Genomic DNA, 16,775 nt, shown 5'->3' on the forward strand with positions numbered 1-16,775 from the left:
CCATGAATGATTCGTCTAACTAGAAGAGTTTATATATATATATATATATATATATATATATATATATATATATATATATATATATTACCTGTTAATTTGTTATAGCACCCAAAATTTCCATAAAGTCTGTAACTTGTGTTGTTGTTCATGATTTAAATTTCTCGAGTTATTTTCTATTTTCATTCTTAATCCAATTATACAATGCTTAATTGCTAACATCACACAAAAAATTGTTTTAAACTCATCTAGTGCGAAAAAAATAGTCAAGACAGTCAGACAGGTAAACAAAAATCAATAACCACGTAATAAATAGTGTATAGCCCATGGGTAATAAACTAAGTTAGCTTGATTTTTTTGTATTCTTATTATTTTTGAAAGTTAAAGTCACCTTCACTTTTAGTCTAAGTCTTTGATTAATTTATTGGACAACAAAGCTGACGGTGGATATAAATGATGGAATATGATAAGCTAAAATAATGGTGGGTCAGATATCGGAATGGAAAGGTGCTTTTTTTTTGGGATAATTTCAGAAACCTCCCCTGAGGTTTCTGACAGTCTCACTCACCTCCCCTGAACTTTACAAAATATCAGATACCTCCCCTGAACTTATAGTTGGAGTAACAAGATTAGCCCATGTCAGAAAAATGAGCATTAAAAAAATATTTTGAGGAGTGAGATGATATTTGTGTTCCACATATGCCCTTTTTGCTTATCCACAACTTGAGCTAAAGCAAAAGCAAAAAAAAAAAGAAATAATAAGTTGAACCAGATAGAGACAAATGCAGATAGCTTCTTCAAACAATGTTACAATGCTATTTATATTTTTTTGTTTTAGCTATTAGACATTATTTAGCTAATATGATCATTCAATTAATTGAAACATACTTCTGGTGATATAAAAAAAATGTATAGTTTTATAATTTGAGTGATTAAAAGTATAAATTTTTATTAGTTAAATCATAAAAAAATATTATTTGAGTGATTAAAAGTATAAATTTTTACTAGTTAAGTCACAAAATTTTTTTCACTATTTGGTTAATTGAGTGAATGGCAATTGCAGTTAAATAAATAGTGTAACGATCAAATAACCAAATTCTCAATAGTTTAATAACTCTTTTTGTGATTTTCTCTATGGAAAATGAAATGAAGTAGCAAGATACTTCATTTCATTTAGTGCTAGATACTTTAGTTGGGATTTTAAAAAAAAAATTTAATTCACACTGTAGTTAGTCGAATTTATTCAACAAGCTTCGTTTGAATACCAGAGATTAGGTAGATCCAATTTTCAAAAAATTCAATAATCCAAATTGTGTCGCATCACTTTATGAGATGATGTAATATACAATTTACATCATTGAATTTTTGAAAACCAAATTTACCCAAATATAAGTAATGAGTTACACTAGATAATTGTCTTCCAAAAAAAAAACATGAAATACATTACTTTAGAGAAAGGTAACACTAATGCTAAACTCTTCATTGGTGATTGTACTACGAATAAAAAGTATAAAGTGGAATAGAAGGTCTATCATAAGTTATATCAAAAGTTATATCTCTATTACTCATTTAATTAATTCTGTCAAAATATATCATAAGTTATAAGGGTATATCTATCAATTTATCATCAATGATATCACAAATAGGGTCCAATAATCTGACAAGGGAGGTATATGATATTTTACAAAGTTCAGGAGAGGTGAGTGAGACTGTCAGAAACCTCAGGGGAGGTTTCTGAAATTATCCCTTTTTTTTTGTCAAAGAATGGAAAGGTTCTGATGACGTACATTTTGTACATTGTATCTTGTGCTCCAGTCCACTATATGGGAGTAAACAATTATTCAAAGAGTCCTTTTTCAAAAATGAAAAAAGGAAAAAAAATTTTAAAAGAGTCCTTAGCAGCAAAGCATATTTCGCAGATTCAAAGCATATATGAGGTGTACTCATGTACTAGATAATGAAATAATTTGTGGACATTCCAAGTTTCACATAAAAGAGATGTTTCTTTATACCAACATTTAAAGATATGGTATGGTACTGACCTGGAAAGCCCTCCCATTCATAATTATTAAATCCGGTCTTACAAGGAATCCGACAAATGAATCGGTCAATGGATTACTGGTTCAACTAGTAGTTCACTAGTTGAATCGATGGGTATTAAAATAATAATTTTAATATACATAAAATATTTGACATAGTGCTTTTTAAGACTAATTATTGTACTTAGAAAGATATATAAAATGAACAGATAAATCTTTATAGAAGATCTAATTTCATTTTATCGTACTTTGATACAAATAAATTATATAGTCAAAAATAAAATCAAATTATGTCCATTTGTTTTCAAGGATATAGCATTATTTAATTTTTTTAACTACTCAAATATTGTCATTTTGAAAGTTAAGAAGATTAATTGTATAATAAAAAGTAAACAAATTTTAAAAAATATTCACTTCAAATGAAAACTAAACAAGTAGTAAAGTTTTATGTACATTTAAATGAAGATCCACTATTCAAATTTTATCAAAAGCATATATGTACTTTGCTTTAAAAACAAAGATGTTGTAAAACTAATAAACTACTATAATATGAATAGAGATATTAGAGAAAGGAGTAGAGAAAAGGGAGAAAGATATCCTTATATTTCAACAAGATACAAAAGTCACCCAAAGGGTCTCAATGTACCTCTATATATAGGCACTACAAGATTAAAGGTACATAAATCCTATTAAATATCCATTACTACAATAATATGAAGAAACTTATAAAACGGTTTCTCCATTACATGAATAGATTTATGGATTGTAACTTCTATACATAATGTAGCCATAAAATCATGAATTAATCCCCTTGGAAATATAAAGGGACATCCACATTTTTGTTATTTCATAACACTCTCCCTTGGATGTCCATTACACAAAGAATATGCCTCGTTAAAACCTTACTAGGGAAAAATCCAGTGGGACCAAAAACCCTAGTGAAGGAAAAAGAGTACACTATTCTTGTGTAATAATTTTCTCCCCCTGATGCAAACGTTATTTGAGATCTTTTAATTGTCGCATTCCAATACTCTTCACCAATTTCTCAAATGTCGCAGTTGGTAATGCCTTGGTAAATAAATCGGCCAGATTATTATCTGATCGGATTTGTTGCACATCAATTTCACCATTCTTTTGCAAATCATGAGTAAAAAAGAATTTTGGTGAAATGTGTTTCGTCCTATCTCCTTTAATATATCCTCCTTTCAATTGAGCTATACAAGCTGCATTATATTCATATAATATAGTTGGAGGATTTTTTTCCCCGGAGGATAACCCACAATTCTTTCGGATATAGTGGGTCATTGATCTTAACCAAACACATTCTCGACTGGCTTCATGAATTGCTATTATTTCAGCATGATTCGATGAAGTGGCGGCTAGTGATTGCTTTGTAGATCGCCAAGAAATGGCTATGCCTCCATATGTAAATAAATAACCAGTCTGAGATCTTGCTTTATGCGGGTCGGATAAATACCCAGCATCAGCATAACCAACCAATTCAGGTTTGGATTTATTTGAATAAAATAAACCAAGATCTATTGTTCCTTGGAGATAGCGAAAAATATGTTTAATACCATTCCAATGTCGTCTTGTGGGCGAGGAACTAAATCTTGCTAATAAATTTACTGCAAATGATATATCAGGTCTTGTACAATTAGCAAGATACATTAGTGCACCAATTGCACTGAGATATGGTACTTCAGGACCAAGTATCTCTTCATTTTCTTCTCGTGGTCTAAAAGGATCCTTATTAGGATCTAAAGATCTGACAACCATTGGGGTACTCAATGTATGTGCTTTGTCCATATAAAATCGTTTTAATACCTTCCGGGTATAAGTAGTTTGGTGGACAAAAATTTCACCTTTCAAATACTCAATTTGTAAACCAAGGCAAAATTTTATTTTTCCAAAATCTTTGATCTCAAATTCTTTCTTCAAATATTCAACACTATTTTGAATCTCTTCAGGAGTTCCAATCAAATTTAGATCATCAATATATACAGCAATTATCACAAAATTTGATCCATTTTTCTTGATAAAAATACATGGACATATTGGATCATTGGTATAACCTTCTTTAGTCAGACATTCATTGAGGCGATTATACCACATACGTCCAGATTGTTTGAGCCCATACAGAGACCTTTGTAATTTAATAGAATAAATATTTTTAGAATTTGATTTGCATGCTTCAGGCATGTTGAATCCTTCGGGGATTCTCATATAAATATCATTTTCAAGATTCCCATATAAATATGCAGTAACGACGTCCATTAGACGCATATCTAATTTTTCATTTACTGCAAAACTCACAAAATATCTAAATGTGATAGCATCCACTACAGGTGAATACGTTTCATCATAATCAAATCCAGGCCTTTGTGAAAATTCTTGGGCTACAAGTCTAGCTTTATACCTCACAATTTCATTTTTCTCATTTCATTTTTCCACAAATACCCATTTATATCCCACTGGCTTTACACCTTCAGGTGTTTGGACTACAGGTCCAAAAACTTTTCTTTTAGCCAGTGAGTCCAATTCAGATTGGATCGCATCTTTCCATTTTGGCCAATCATTTCTACGTCGACATTCGTCAACCAATCTAGGTTCATGATCCTCGTCTTCTGCCATAATATCAAGTGCTACGTTATATGCAAAAATATTATCAATAATTATTTCTTTTCGGTTCCAACTTTTTCTTGAAGTGACAAAATTTATTGAATTTTCTATAATTTCATTCTCTTCAAGAATTGGCTCTTTAGGAGCGACCTCTTCTGGAGGTTGAATTTTGTTACTAATTGTTGATTCATCTACTCCTCTTTTCTTTCGAGAATTTTTATCTTTGGAATCAAGAGGTCTCCCACGCTTCAAGCGTGCTTTAGACTCATTAGCACTTGTAATTTGTCCTTCAGGGACATCAATTTTAATCGGAGCATTTTCAGCAGGAATATGTGATTTAGTAACTCTTCTGGAGTCGTTAAATGCATCCGGTAATTGATTTGCAATTCTTTGCAAATGTATAATCCTTTGAACTTCTAGTTCACATTCTTTAGTACGAGAATCAAGAAAATTCAATGATATTTTTCAAGTGATTTCCTTTTTCGGTTGATTTTTATCTCCCCCTAATGTCGGAAAATATGATTCATCAAAATGACAATCTGCAAATCTCGCAGTAAATAAATCACCTGTCAATGGTTCCATATACTTAATAATTGAAGGTGATTCATAACCGACATATATTCTCAATCTTCTTTGTGGGCCCAATTTACGACGTTGGGGCGGTGCAATTGGGACATACACCGCACAACCAAATATTCGTAAATGAGAAATATTTGGCTCATAACCAAAAGTTAATTGTAGGGGAGAATAAGTATGATAATTTGTCGGCCTAATTCTCACAAGTGTTGCTGCATGTAAAATAGCATGTCCCCAAGTAGATGAAGAAAGTTTAGACCTCAGCAACAATGGTCTAGCAATTAATTGTAGCCGTTTAATAAGTTATTCGCCTAGACCATTTGGTGTGTGAACATAAGCTACAGGATGTTCAACAGTTATTCCAATGGACATACAATAATCGTCAAAAGCATGTGACGAATATTCACCAGCATTATCTAGACGAATTTTCTTTATTGGATAATCTGGAAATTGTGCTCGCAATTTAATTATTTGAGCAAGCAATCTCGCAAATGCCAATTTGCGAGTAGATAATAAACATACATGTGACCATCTAGTTGATGCATCAATTAGCACCATAAAATATCGAAATGGTCCACATGGTAGATCTACAGGTCCACATATATCACCATGAATTCGTTCTAGAAATGCAGGGGATTCAGTCCCAACTTTAACTTGTGATGGTCTAATAATTAATTTCCCTTGAGAACAAGCAACACAAGAGAATTCATTGGCTTTTAATACCTTTTGATTTTTCAATGAGTGGCCATGTGAATTCTCAATTATTCGTCTCATCATTATAAATTCGGGATGTCCGAGACGATCATGCCAAACCATAAAATCATTGGGATGAGTAGACTTCTGGTCTACTAGGTGATGAATTTCAATTGCACTAATTTGTGCATAATATAAGCCAGAAGAAAAAGAAGGTAATTTTTCTATTTCGCATTTTTTCCCATAAATGATACTTGTGATTAATAAAAATTCACCATTTGTCTCAGTCATTGTCTCGATATGATATCCATTTTCGCGGATATCTTTAAAACTCAACAAGTTTTTTCGAGACTTGGGAGAGAATAGTGCATTATTTACAATAATTTTTGTCCCTTCAGGGAGAAATATAGTGGCTCTTCCGGAGCCTTCAATCAATTTTGCACTACCACTAATGGTATTAACGTTTGTCTCTCCCATTTTTAAACAAGAAAAATATTTTTTATTTTTCAATATGGTGTGCGTAGTAGCACTATCAATGAGACAAATATCATCATCACCATTATTTAATCCCAAATATTTGACATCCATTTCTTCTTCAGGAAGAAAATTTCAAACAAAAATATTAATAAAGATGCGAAAATAAATATTCAATAGAAAGAAAAATTACATAAAAGATAAAGCATCATAAAAATATCTAAATAATCATGGGATATTTGTTGACATCTTCAGGATGCTCAAAAAAATCAGCAACATCGAGGTGTGTCATATCAGCATCATCACCATCATCATAGTCATTCTTTTGATCAATGAAATTTGTCTCAACACCTTTGTCTTTCTTTTTCAATGATGCTTGATAGAGGTCAACACGATGTTCAGCCGTACGACAGGTACGGGACCAATGACCTTCCATACCACATCGGTAGCATTTTTCTTCATAAACTTTCTTTTCTCCATTTTTCTGATCGTAGTTATTTTCCCTCTTTTGGAAAACATTTTGTTGTTTGCCACGGTTAAAATTTTCACGGGGCACAAATTTACTACGATCACGTCCACGGCCACGACCACGTCCGCGGCCTCCTCCACGGCCACCTCTACGGCCACGTCCACGACCTCGACCAGAATTTTGAAATTGGGTCGCATTTGCTTCAGGGAATGGACTTGCACCAGTTGGTCGGGACTCAAGATTTTTCAGCAACAATTCATTGTTTTGTTCAGCCAAGAGAAGACATGCAATAAGTTCAGAATATTTTTTAAACCCCTTCTCTCGATATTGCTGCTGCAGGAGCATGTTAGAGACATGAAAAGTAGAAAATGTTTTCTCCAACATATCTTCATCAGTGACTTTTTCGCCACATAATGATAATTGAGAAGTAATTCTGAACATGGCTGAATTATATTCGTTGACAGATTTAAAATCTTGCAGCCGTAGGTAAAGCCAATCATATCGGGCTTTTGGAAGAACGACCAACTTCAGGTGGTCGAATCTTTCTTTCAAATCTTGCCAAAGGACAAGAGGATCTTTGACAGTAAGATACTCTATTTTTAATCCTTCATTTAAATGATGACGAAGGAAAATCATAACTTTGGCACGGTCTTGGTTTGATGATTCATTTTTTTCTACAATAGTATTACCAAGACCCATTGCCTCAAGATGGATTTCAACATCCAATACCCATGATAAATAATTTTTTCCAGAAATATCAAGAGGTACAAACTCTTGTTTTGTAAGATTAGCCATAAGAAATTGAAATAAGTTTTTGAGTTAGAAATTTACCTTAGAATTTTCTTGAGCAGAATTTCGATAAAATCTAGTGCTTCACTTTGTTCAATGTAGAGCCTCCGTTTTCACCTTTTGCTCAAAAGTAGAGCTTTCGTGCTGATAACGTGTTGTAAAACTAATAAACTACTATAATATGAATAGAGATATTAGAGAAAGAAGTAGAGAAAAGGGAGAAATATATCCTTATATTTCAACAAGATACAAAAGTCACCCAAAGGGTCTCAATGTACCTCTATATATAGGCACTACAAGATTAAATGTACATAAATCCTATTAAATATCCATTACTACAATAATATGAAGAAACCTATGAAACGGTTTCTACACTACATGAATAGATTTATGGATTGTAACTTCTATACATAATGTAGCCATAAAATCATGAATTAATCCCCTTGGGAATATAAAGGGACATCCACATTTTTGTTATTTCATAACAAAAGACCAATAATTGAAATAAAAAAAGGGGTAATTGAAAGTCGGATGAGTTTCGATTGAACCAATGGGTCAGATGGGTTTGTCCAAGTCAATTCCTTATCCGGTCAAACAATAGGCTCGCCCCAACTCAACTTCATGATCAGTTCACCGGACCAAATAGTTCAACTGTTGGTTTGGGCCAAGTTTAATAAATATGCTCCCATTTCAATGGCCCCTTTTTACTAAACTCGATGATATCAAATTAAATACTTTGTGATTAAATTTCTATTTAGACTCTTAAACTATAGATGTACTCTCACTTTAGTTTTTAAACTTGAATTTTAGATACTTTACCTCCGTAAGTATAAAATTTACCTCACTTAGTTAATCCTTAAACTTCAATTTTAGATACTTTACCTCCTAAAGTATGAAATTTATCCCAATGAATTGTCAAAAATAATGGAATAGTAGATAGATAATGCTCGAAAGTGCGATGGATTCATACTTTATGGAAAAAATTGTCCAAAATTGAAGTTTAAGGAGTAAAATGAGATGGATTTCATACTTCATAGTGTAAAATATCCAAAATTAAAGTTTAAGAACTAAAGTGAAGGTGTTTCTATAGTTTGACTGTCCAAAGTAGAATTTACCTATAATTTGTAGAATGAAACACACATAACTATGTGAGAATATTAATATGAATATTTACTGAATAATGCAATAAATGCATGAATTAAGATCTAATTTCAAGAAAGTTTGTTCACTATATAGGATGATCTTCACCTTTGCATGGGAAACAAAGATGGAACTGGAAATAGTTGTGAAACTGATATCATGTACGATTATTCTCCATGATGATAAAACATCTACACTAAGAAAATTTTTGCAGACAGTATTATGTATAGATCCAATGTCCTTTTTCAAGTGCCATATACTTATAAAGCAGAAGGTGTACGAATACCATTATGTAGAAACACGAGCCAAAGTAATCATCTTATATAAGAGTTGATGAATTGTTCTTCAAAACTTCCATCACAATTTGCAATTATCTTCTTATCTTATATATGTGTTATTAAACAGTGCTACAGTCTCATTTTACTATAAATGCTTCAAGAGCTCACAATGGAGACAAATAGTTCAGAGAAAATACAAGTTTTGGCCAGGTTAAAAATTGTAAAAAAGGTTTAGTTCAAAAACCAGTTTTTCCAGATTCTCCACCACTTTTAGAGCCAAGTTGCATGGTATAAATGACAACTCACTTTTTAGTCTTCCATAGTTCCATCCCCTTGGTCACTATGAGAGCCCGGATCAGTTGGGAAGTCACTTTCTGAAAAGTATTATTTTGCACAATATTGATGAGTCAAACAGGATCGACGAGTCTATTTTGTGTCGGTGTTCGATCGGTTTATTTTTCACCGACCAATGTTGATCACCATGACAGTGTAATAAAGCTATAAATAGTTTCATAAGTCAACTGGATCCTCATACTTCATGTATCCAATGAGACAGAGTAACACGGTTGTTGATAATTCAACTTCTTTATATATCTAATTAATCTGAAAAAACTGTAGTCTTGATCCCTAATGTTTGGCCAGTGTGATGAATTGGTCACTCATATTTTGTCTAAAGCAAATTTGGCCTTCCAAAGTTTATGATTTTACGCACATTTAGAACAATTAATGAAAATTCAAGAATGACTTACGGTAAATATCAGATTGCCGTTAGTCAACACCTTTGATTTTACACTTTTAGTCTCCAATATTTTGATTTTGAATTATTCTCCTAAATTTTAAATAGAGAAATTAAGGGTTTAAAATGAAATGAGATGCAAATAAGTATCAAATTGTATTAAACGAGTAATAGGAATTCTAACTAAATTTATTGTCTCCTTTTTTTTTTATTTCATATATTTATGTCACTAATATCTCATATACTTGTATTCTTTTGCATAGGTAGTCTCAAATATTATAGTTACTACTATATAAATTCTTGTATATGTTGTGCACATAGCTTTCAGATTCTTATCCTTAGTTATTGTGATTATAAAAAGGGAAAATGGCCAATTTAGTCCCTGAACTTTTTTTCTCCGTCGATTTAGTCCCTATCTATTATTTTTAGCCAATTTAATCCTTAAACTTATATTTCGATTCCAATCAAGGAACTTAGCGGCGGCGCCACCGCATAATGTCAATCAGGCTCCTAATCGAGAAACCCTGGAGGGGTATTTTAGGCACTTCATCGTTGGAGCCGCGACTAATCAATATTGGAACCGTGAGAAGTAATTTTTTGTCTTTTTCTCCAATCCAAATTCGCATCGAGAATGTATGCGTGGTGTACAAAAAAAAATGATAATTGATAACCCCCATTCAACCCCACCGCGCCTGGCAGCTCTGTGAATTCCTCTCATCCACAGACAAACTCACTTTCGCCATGACCAATCGGCACCCTCCTCCCGAGCCACCTCCAGTAGCTTACCTCCCTCCCCGATCAGCAATCAATCGGCAGTCCGCATCTTCAAGAAAACCACCAGATTCTTCATTTCACATCCCTTCACCTTTATCTTCTTGGTCTCCCTCGTTTTTGCCTTCCGTTTCAATGCAATAAGGGGGCGCACTTCCTCATCTCTTCCTTCAATGGAGACCTTTCTCTCAAGTCCTTCATCTCCTGTCTCGACTCTCGACCTATCTGGCAACCAGCAATACCACCACCACCGCGACCCTCTCCATATCCGCCGTCGTCGTCGTGCCTTTCTTCATCTCTCCAGCGTTGAAACCCTTGAGGAAGACTTCTTCTCAGGTCATGTCGATTACGCCTGCTCTGTCTTCAATCCCACCACTAAATTCCAACCCAATGGGACCTTTGTGATTCTCTCCAATTTCAACTACAATCTGAGGTTTTCACCCAACCCCATTGTGGACAATGGCGCCTTTTTCCCTCAAACAATTCCGTTGACGAAGACCGCAGCTACCGCATGAGGAGAGGAGGCATTGGTGGCAGTGGTGATGGTAAGGCAGTAGTTGGGGGCTAGGGTTTCGATTAAAGTTCCGGAGGCCAAGTTGCAGAGAAAGCGGAGAGTGTAGAGGCCGGGAACGGAGTACTGGCGGAGGAGGAGAGGAAGGGAGCAAGAAGGATAGGTGAGGAGGGAGGAGTCGAAGGGGTTGAAGATGAATTTGGGGGTGGAGGAGCGATTGGCGCCGAGGACGGCAGTGGAGAGTAGTTGGAAGCCGAGGTAGTGAAGGATGGAGGTGGTAGTTGATGAGGAAGAGTATGAGAAGGCGAGAGTTGGAAAGGAAGAAGAAGGGGAGGGGCAGTGGGGAAGGGAGAAGAGGAGGGGGCGGCGGAGATGAAAAAGGAAAGGAGGATTTGGAGTTGGAGTTGCAGAGAGGCAGTGCGCATTGGCATTGGTATTGTTGTGGATGAATGGGATTGAATTGTTGGATGATGCTTTTGAAGATTTTGCTTCGTTGAATTGTCAAAAGGCTGATTCCACTTTGTATATGTGCATGCAGATGGTGGAATTGGTTGTGTCATTTATTTTTGGGTTGCCATTGTTGGCTGAGAAAGAGTGGGGGAGAGGTAGTTCCGAAGTGTCTAAAATACCCCTCCGGGGTTTCTCAATTAGGAGCTTGATTGACATTATGCGGTGGCGCCGCCGCTAAGTTCCTTGATTGGAACCGAAATATAAGTTTAAGGATTAAATTGGCTAAAAATAATAGATAGGGACTAAATCGACGGAGAAAAAAAGTTCAGGGACTAAATTGGCCATTTTCCCTTATAAAAACTAGTGGAGTTAAATGTTAGTGTAAAGTGCTTTTAAGAATTTTTAGAAAAACTATTGTTTTGTCATTCCTATCAATTAAAATCTAACATTCCATTGCAATAATTTTAAAATATTTATTTTAATATCTATCTAACTTTATAATAATTTAATGATTCAAATAATTTTGAAATGGAATTCATTTCAAATTCAATTTATAACCTATTGAAATGCCAAAAAAGAAAAGGGTTTGTCGAACAAGTATCGACTTGGTGCTTATTAAAACATAGTTCAAGTGTTAATGTTTTGAAAACATAAAGTTAAATTGGGAAAGTATATAAATTTAAGGTAGGATAATAATTATTAGTACGTACATTCATATGGTATGTTATGTGTGATTTAGGTGTTTTAATAAGTGCCCACTAGACACAGGTTTGAAAAATCTAAAAAAATTTAATTTACAAATAGTTTATATTTCTTTATTTTAAAGTGAATTCAACTATCTATTTAATTACCACTAAAAAAAACGATAGAACTCATTATCATTAATTACTATTAGTGTAAAATAATAATATAAATATATTATACCAAATTTGAAACTAACTATGAATAAGAGAATAAGTATATGAGATATTAGTGGCATGAATAAATTAAATAAAAACAAAATAGAAGAAAAATAAATTTTATTAGAATTCTTATTGCCCATTTAATACAATTCCATTCTAATTTTCATCTTATTTCATCCTAAAACCCTTAATATCACTATTTAAAATTTAGACAAATATAGCGACTCAAAATCAAAATATCAAGGACCAAAACTGCAAATTTAGAGTTGTTGATTAATGGTAATTTGACGTTGATTGTTAGTCATTCTTGAATTTTCTTTAGTTGTCTTTGTGTCTAAAATCAGAAACTTTAGGGACCAACGTAGCATGTAGGTCAAACATTGAGGGCTAAAACTATAATTCTCTCTCAATCTTTTAATAATTTTGTTTGGACCAACTGCTTTAGTCTATAATGGCCTTTGTACATTAAAAAATCTATTAATCCTGTTTCTCTAGTCTTACTTTTTTATTTTTTAAAGTAAGAAATAGAAGAGTTAAGATTGCTTTCGTATGAATCTACTGTTCCGGGAACGACTTTATATAAACATAACAACAATAGCAAGATTCAAAGCCATAGGACAATTAGGAGTACAGAAAGAAGGATGGGAGAAGAAAACAAAGTGATTCTGCTTGGAAATTGGTCAAGCCCTTTTGTTCAGAGAGTGGAATTGGCTCTCAAAACCAAAGGCATTCCGTTTGAGTACGTGGAAGAGGATTTGAGCAACAAAAGTGCTTTGCTCCTCAAGTATAATCCAGTACACAAGAAGGTTCCTGTTCTTGTCCATAATGGAAAGCCAGTATGTGAATCTCTAGTTATTCTTGAATTTATTGATGAAACCTGGCAAAATGGACCTCACCTCCTGCCTAAGAATCCTTATGAAAGAGCCAAAGTTCGCTTTTGGGTAGCTTATATCCATCAGGTATTCATCTTATCTTACTTTTTTCCTGTATATTTTTCTAATTTGCATTATCATGTTATCATTCCACAAGCAAGATCTGGGCTAGGCATTGGTTAACAGTTGGTATAGATAGTTCAACTCGTATAGTCGTTTAAGTGAAAACTTGTTGTGTGATTATACAATTTGTCCTATTGGTACAAAGAGATGGTGTAAATATGTAAAGGGTAAATTATCTAGGGAACCTTGAAACTATTTCAATTGTTAGCTTTTGACCATTCATCCATTTTAAGTCTCAAATTGATTCTCAATAATGAAAAGCGTAAAAGTTTGATTATTTAGTCGATTTCAATTGTTAGATATGTCAAATTTACCCTTATTATACCATTAGCTTTATTGGTGAAGATGGACAGAAGGATCAAAATTTGACATTTGTCATTGTTGAGAGGTCAATTTGAGACTTTGAAATAGATTATGGGTCAATTTGAGATTTAAAATAGATGAAGGGTCAATTTGAGATTTGAAATAGTTGAGGAGTTAAAAGTGTACCATTAAAATAATTTAGAGAGTCCCTAGGTAGTTTATCCATATATAAATAAGACTTAGGGAGAAAATATAGTTTGATCTCGAATGTTTGGCTCATGTGCTGAATTGGTCCCTAATTTTCAAACAAAATAAATTTGGTCCTCAAAATTTTTTATTTTAATACAAATTTAGGATAATTAATGAATATTCAGCAATTCTAACGACCAATATCAATTTAATGTTGGTCAATGAATTTGACTTTTTATATTTGGTCCCCATCATTTGGAGTTTGAATCATTATGTTTTGATTGCTTTCAAAAGTTTTAAATAATGATATTAAGGGTTTGACAATGAAATGAGATACAAACTAAATCAAAATTACTTTATATGTGTACTAGGTATTCTAATTAAATTTCTTTTTCTTCTTTTGTTATGTTTTTTGTTTCAATTATTCATGTCACTATTTTTTTCATATCTTTCTTCTCTTTTGCATTTAAAATTGGTCTTAAAAATTGGACATATTTTATGTAGTTGTTATTGTGCACTATGACTAATTAATTGATCACAAGTTTTATCATTTTTTAACTTATATTGATTATTAAACATCAAATTAAATATCCTTAAAAATATAAGCAATATATACAATATGTAAATTAAGTTGTTAATCTAATAAAAAAATTTTCTTTCTTTTTTTCCTTTTTTAATTTCAACAAATTATCAAATAAGTTTCGAATGAAATAGGTGTCTTATAGGATCATTTGGATTATTCAATAAAATTACAATGTAGGAAAACATTAGAATACTTACTTTAAAACATTATGAATGGAACATTATGTTCTAATTGGAAGGAAAGACAAGAAAATAGAAAAGGGATTTTTTCTCAAAAATCCCTAAAGTCATTTCATTTTGATACTTATTTTTACTAGTTATTGTCAGCACAATTTCTAACCACAACCATTTGCAACCTATATCCACAACTATTGCAATAATTTGTATAATAGTAATTAGAGCAAAATTAATATATATTTAAAATTATAATTATTCTCATTTTTCACTAACTTTTATCTTATACACTATCTATGTTATACTTAACATCAAATAATTTGACAAATAGTTACTCTTTAGGCTCAAGAATGATGTTGTGCCGCTATGAAGTGCTTTTAAGATTTTTTTTTATAAGGATTTGGAAACACATTTGTCAAATATTTAGTTTCAATTCACCTTTATTCATCTTAAAACCATAAATATTCTTATTTGAAACCCAAGGGACCATATTGACGGGAACTCCAAATATTAGTGGAAAAAATGCAAAGTCAAATTTTTTTACTAATGTCAAATTAGTGTTAGTTATTGTGCTTTTCCATTAGTTGTCATAAATTTGTATAGAATCAAAAACTTTGGAACCAAATTTGTTTCAATTAAAACATTAAAGACCAATTTATCATATCAGCCAAAAACTGGAAACCAAAATTGTATTTCCCCCTAAAACTGAGGTATGATGACACTGTTTGATTGTACACCATATTTTATGAGAAATACACTAATGCCAACCGCAAGTATCGTAATTAAGTTGCCCGAACTCCATCTTGACTATAATCTACCCTCACTCCTATGTTTAGAAAACAAGAAAAGTACATCCTTAACTTGTGTTGGTGCAGCTGTTAGAAAGCATGGCCAAACTCTACACACCTGACAAAGAGGCACGAGAGAAAGCCCTTAAAGAAGTGCATGAGAAGCTGAGAGTTTTGGAAGATGGCATGAAGGAAAACTTTCCAGGGGGAAGTCCTGATGTCCGTGCCAAAAAGCTGGAAATCCTAGATATCATGATGATTGCAACTGTTGGTTCCTTCAAGACACACGAAGAGGCTCTCGGTGTACAGATTTTGGATCCGGAGAGGAATCCACTCGCATTTTCGTGGGTGCAAGCTCTCAATGAGCTGCCTGTAGTGAAGGAAAGTAACCCTCCATATGAAAAGTTGATTGCTCTTCTTCAATCCCTAAAAGAAAGTGGCATGAAATTCTACAATTGATTGTGGTTACATAGCAGTTAGTTTGTGAATTAACTTTATGTAAGTTAATCGAGACTACTGCCCTCTCCTTGTAAGTTGAAACAAGTAAGGCTTACTCATAAGTCATCTGAATAAACAATGTGCATATTTATATGCTTAGCGATCGACTGATCACCCAAGAGAACTGATTCTTAAATTTATTACACAATCAATCCTTAACAAACTTTTCGAAGTTGGACCACAAAAAGATACAAGTAGCTAGTAATAGAAACCTATTGACTGAGGCATATGCCATAGACTGGGCATAATAGAGGTTTAGCTGATTTCTTGAAATTAATGTGTTTGGATTGCATTTTTCTGGATTTTTTGTAGAAAAATTACTGTAGCGATTTAATGTATATGAAGTAAAAAGGTGATAGGAAAATGTGTTCACGGAAAATGAGACAATTTTTCGACGGAAAATGGCCGTCCAAATCTACTGTGTTTTTAGCTTGAACTTGAGGTTTAGTTACCTAGACTGAATTGTTTCTTGAACTTGAAGGTAGTTGAAAACATGGTAACGGTGGATCCTTACCCAAGAAAGCTCCTAATTTTAATTTCTTCCAGCTATATGGAAATGGCAGCTTTCTTGTAGACTCTGATTTTGATATAAAAATGTACTAATGAAAGTGCGTCATACTAACATAGGTATAGCTGTATACTTGACTCTACCTTTAGCTTTCTCTGTGAATTAAAGAAATGGAAAATAGTTGAAAGTTGAATTAATTGAGCTCCAGCTATGAATAAGAATGAATAATCCAAGTCTGTGACTCATCAAAATTAATTTTGTATCCAATATGAATTAGGTAAACCGATTCAG

General features: G+C 33.0%; 2 protein-coding genes across 2 annotated transcripts; one reads left to right on the top strand and one right to left on the bottom strand.

Annotated features, from left to right (window-relative positions):
* Positions 1-6,621: 6,621 nt before the first annotated feature.
* LOC113741093 (uncharacterized) lies at positions 6,622-7,569 on the bottom strand. Its single transcript, XM_027268577.2, has one exon. The coding sequence runs from the start codon at positions 7,567-7,569 to the stop codon at positions 6,622-6,624; it is 948 nt and encodes a 315-aa protein (XP_027124378.2).
* Positions 7,570-13,048: 5,479 nt separating this feature from the next.
* LOC113741242 (glutathione S-transferase U9-like) lies at positions 13,049-16,075 on the top strand. The gene is made up of 2 exons (XM_027268737.2): positions 13,049-13,406; positions 15,566-16,075. Exons 1-2 carry the CDS (start codon positions 13,089-13,091, stop codon positions 15,935-15,937), a joined length of 690 nt encoding a protein of 229 aa, XP_027124538.1. The 5' UTR covers positions 13,049-13,088; the 3' UTR covers positions 15,938-16,075.
* The last annotated feature ends 700 nt before the right edge of the window (positions 16,076-16,775 follow it).

The sequence above is a fragment of the Coffea arabica genome, chromosome 4e (assembly GCF_036785885.1).
Source record: "Coffea arabica cultivar ET-39 chromosome 4e, Coffea Arabica ET-39 HiFi, whole genome shotgun sequence".
Classification (NCBI taxonomy): Eukaryota; Viridiplantae; Streptophyta; class Magnoliopsida; order Gentianales; family Rubiaceae; genus Coffea; species Coffea arabica.

Bases quoted from the DNA above. Each gene is read 5' to 3' on its own strand.
- LOC113741093 (XM_027268577.2), bottom strand. From the start codon at position 7,569: ATGGGTCTTGGTAATACTATTGTAGAAAAAAATGAATCATCAAACCAA.
- LOC113741242 (XM_027268737.2), top strand. From the start codon at position 13,089: ATGGGAGAAGAAAACAAAGTGATTCTGCTTGGAAATTGGTCAAGCCCT. The intron at 13,407-15,565 runs GTATTCATCTTA...GTGTTGGTGCAG, and splicing joins GGGTAGCTTATATCCATCAG to CTGTTAGAAAGCATGGCCAA.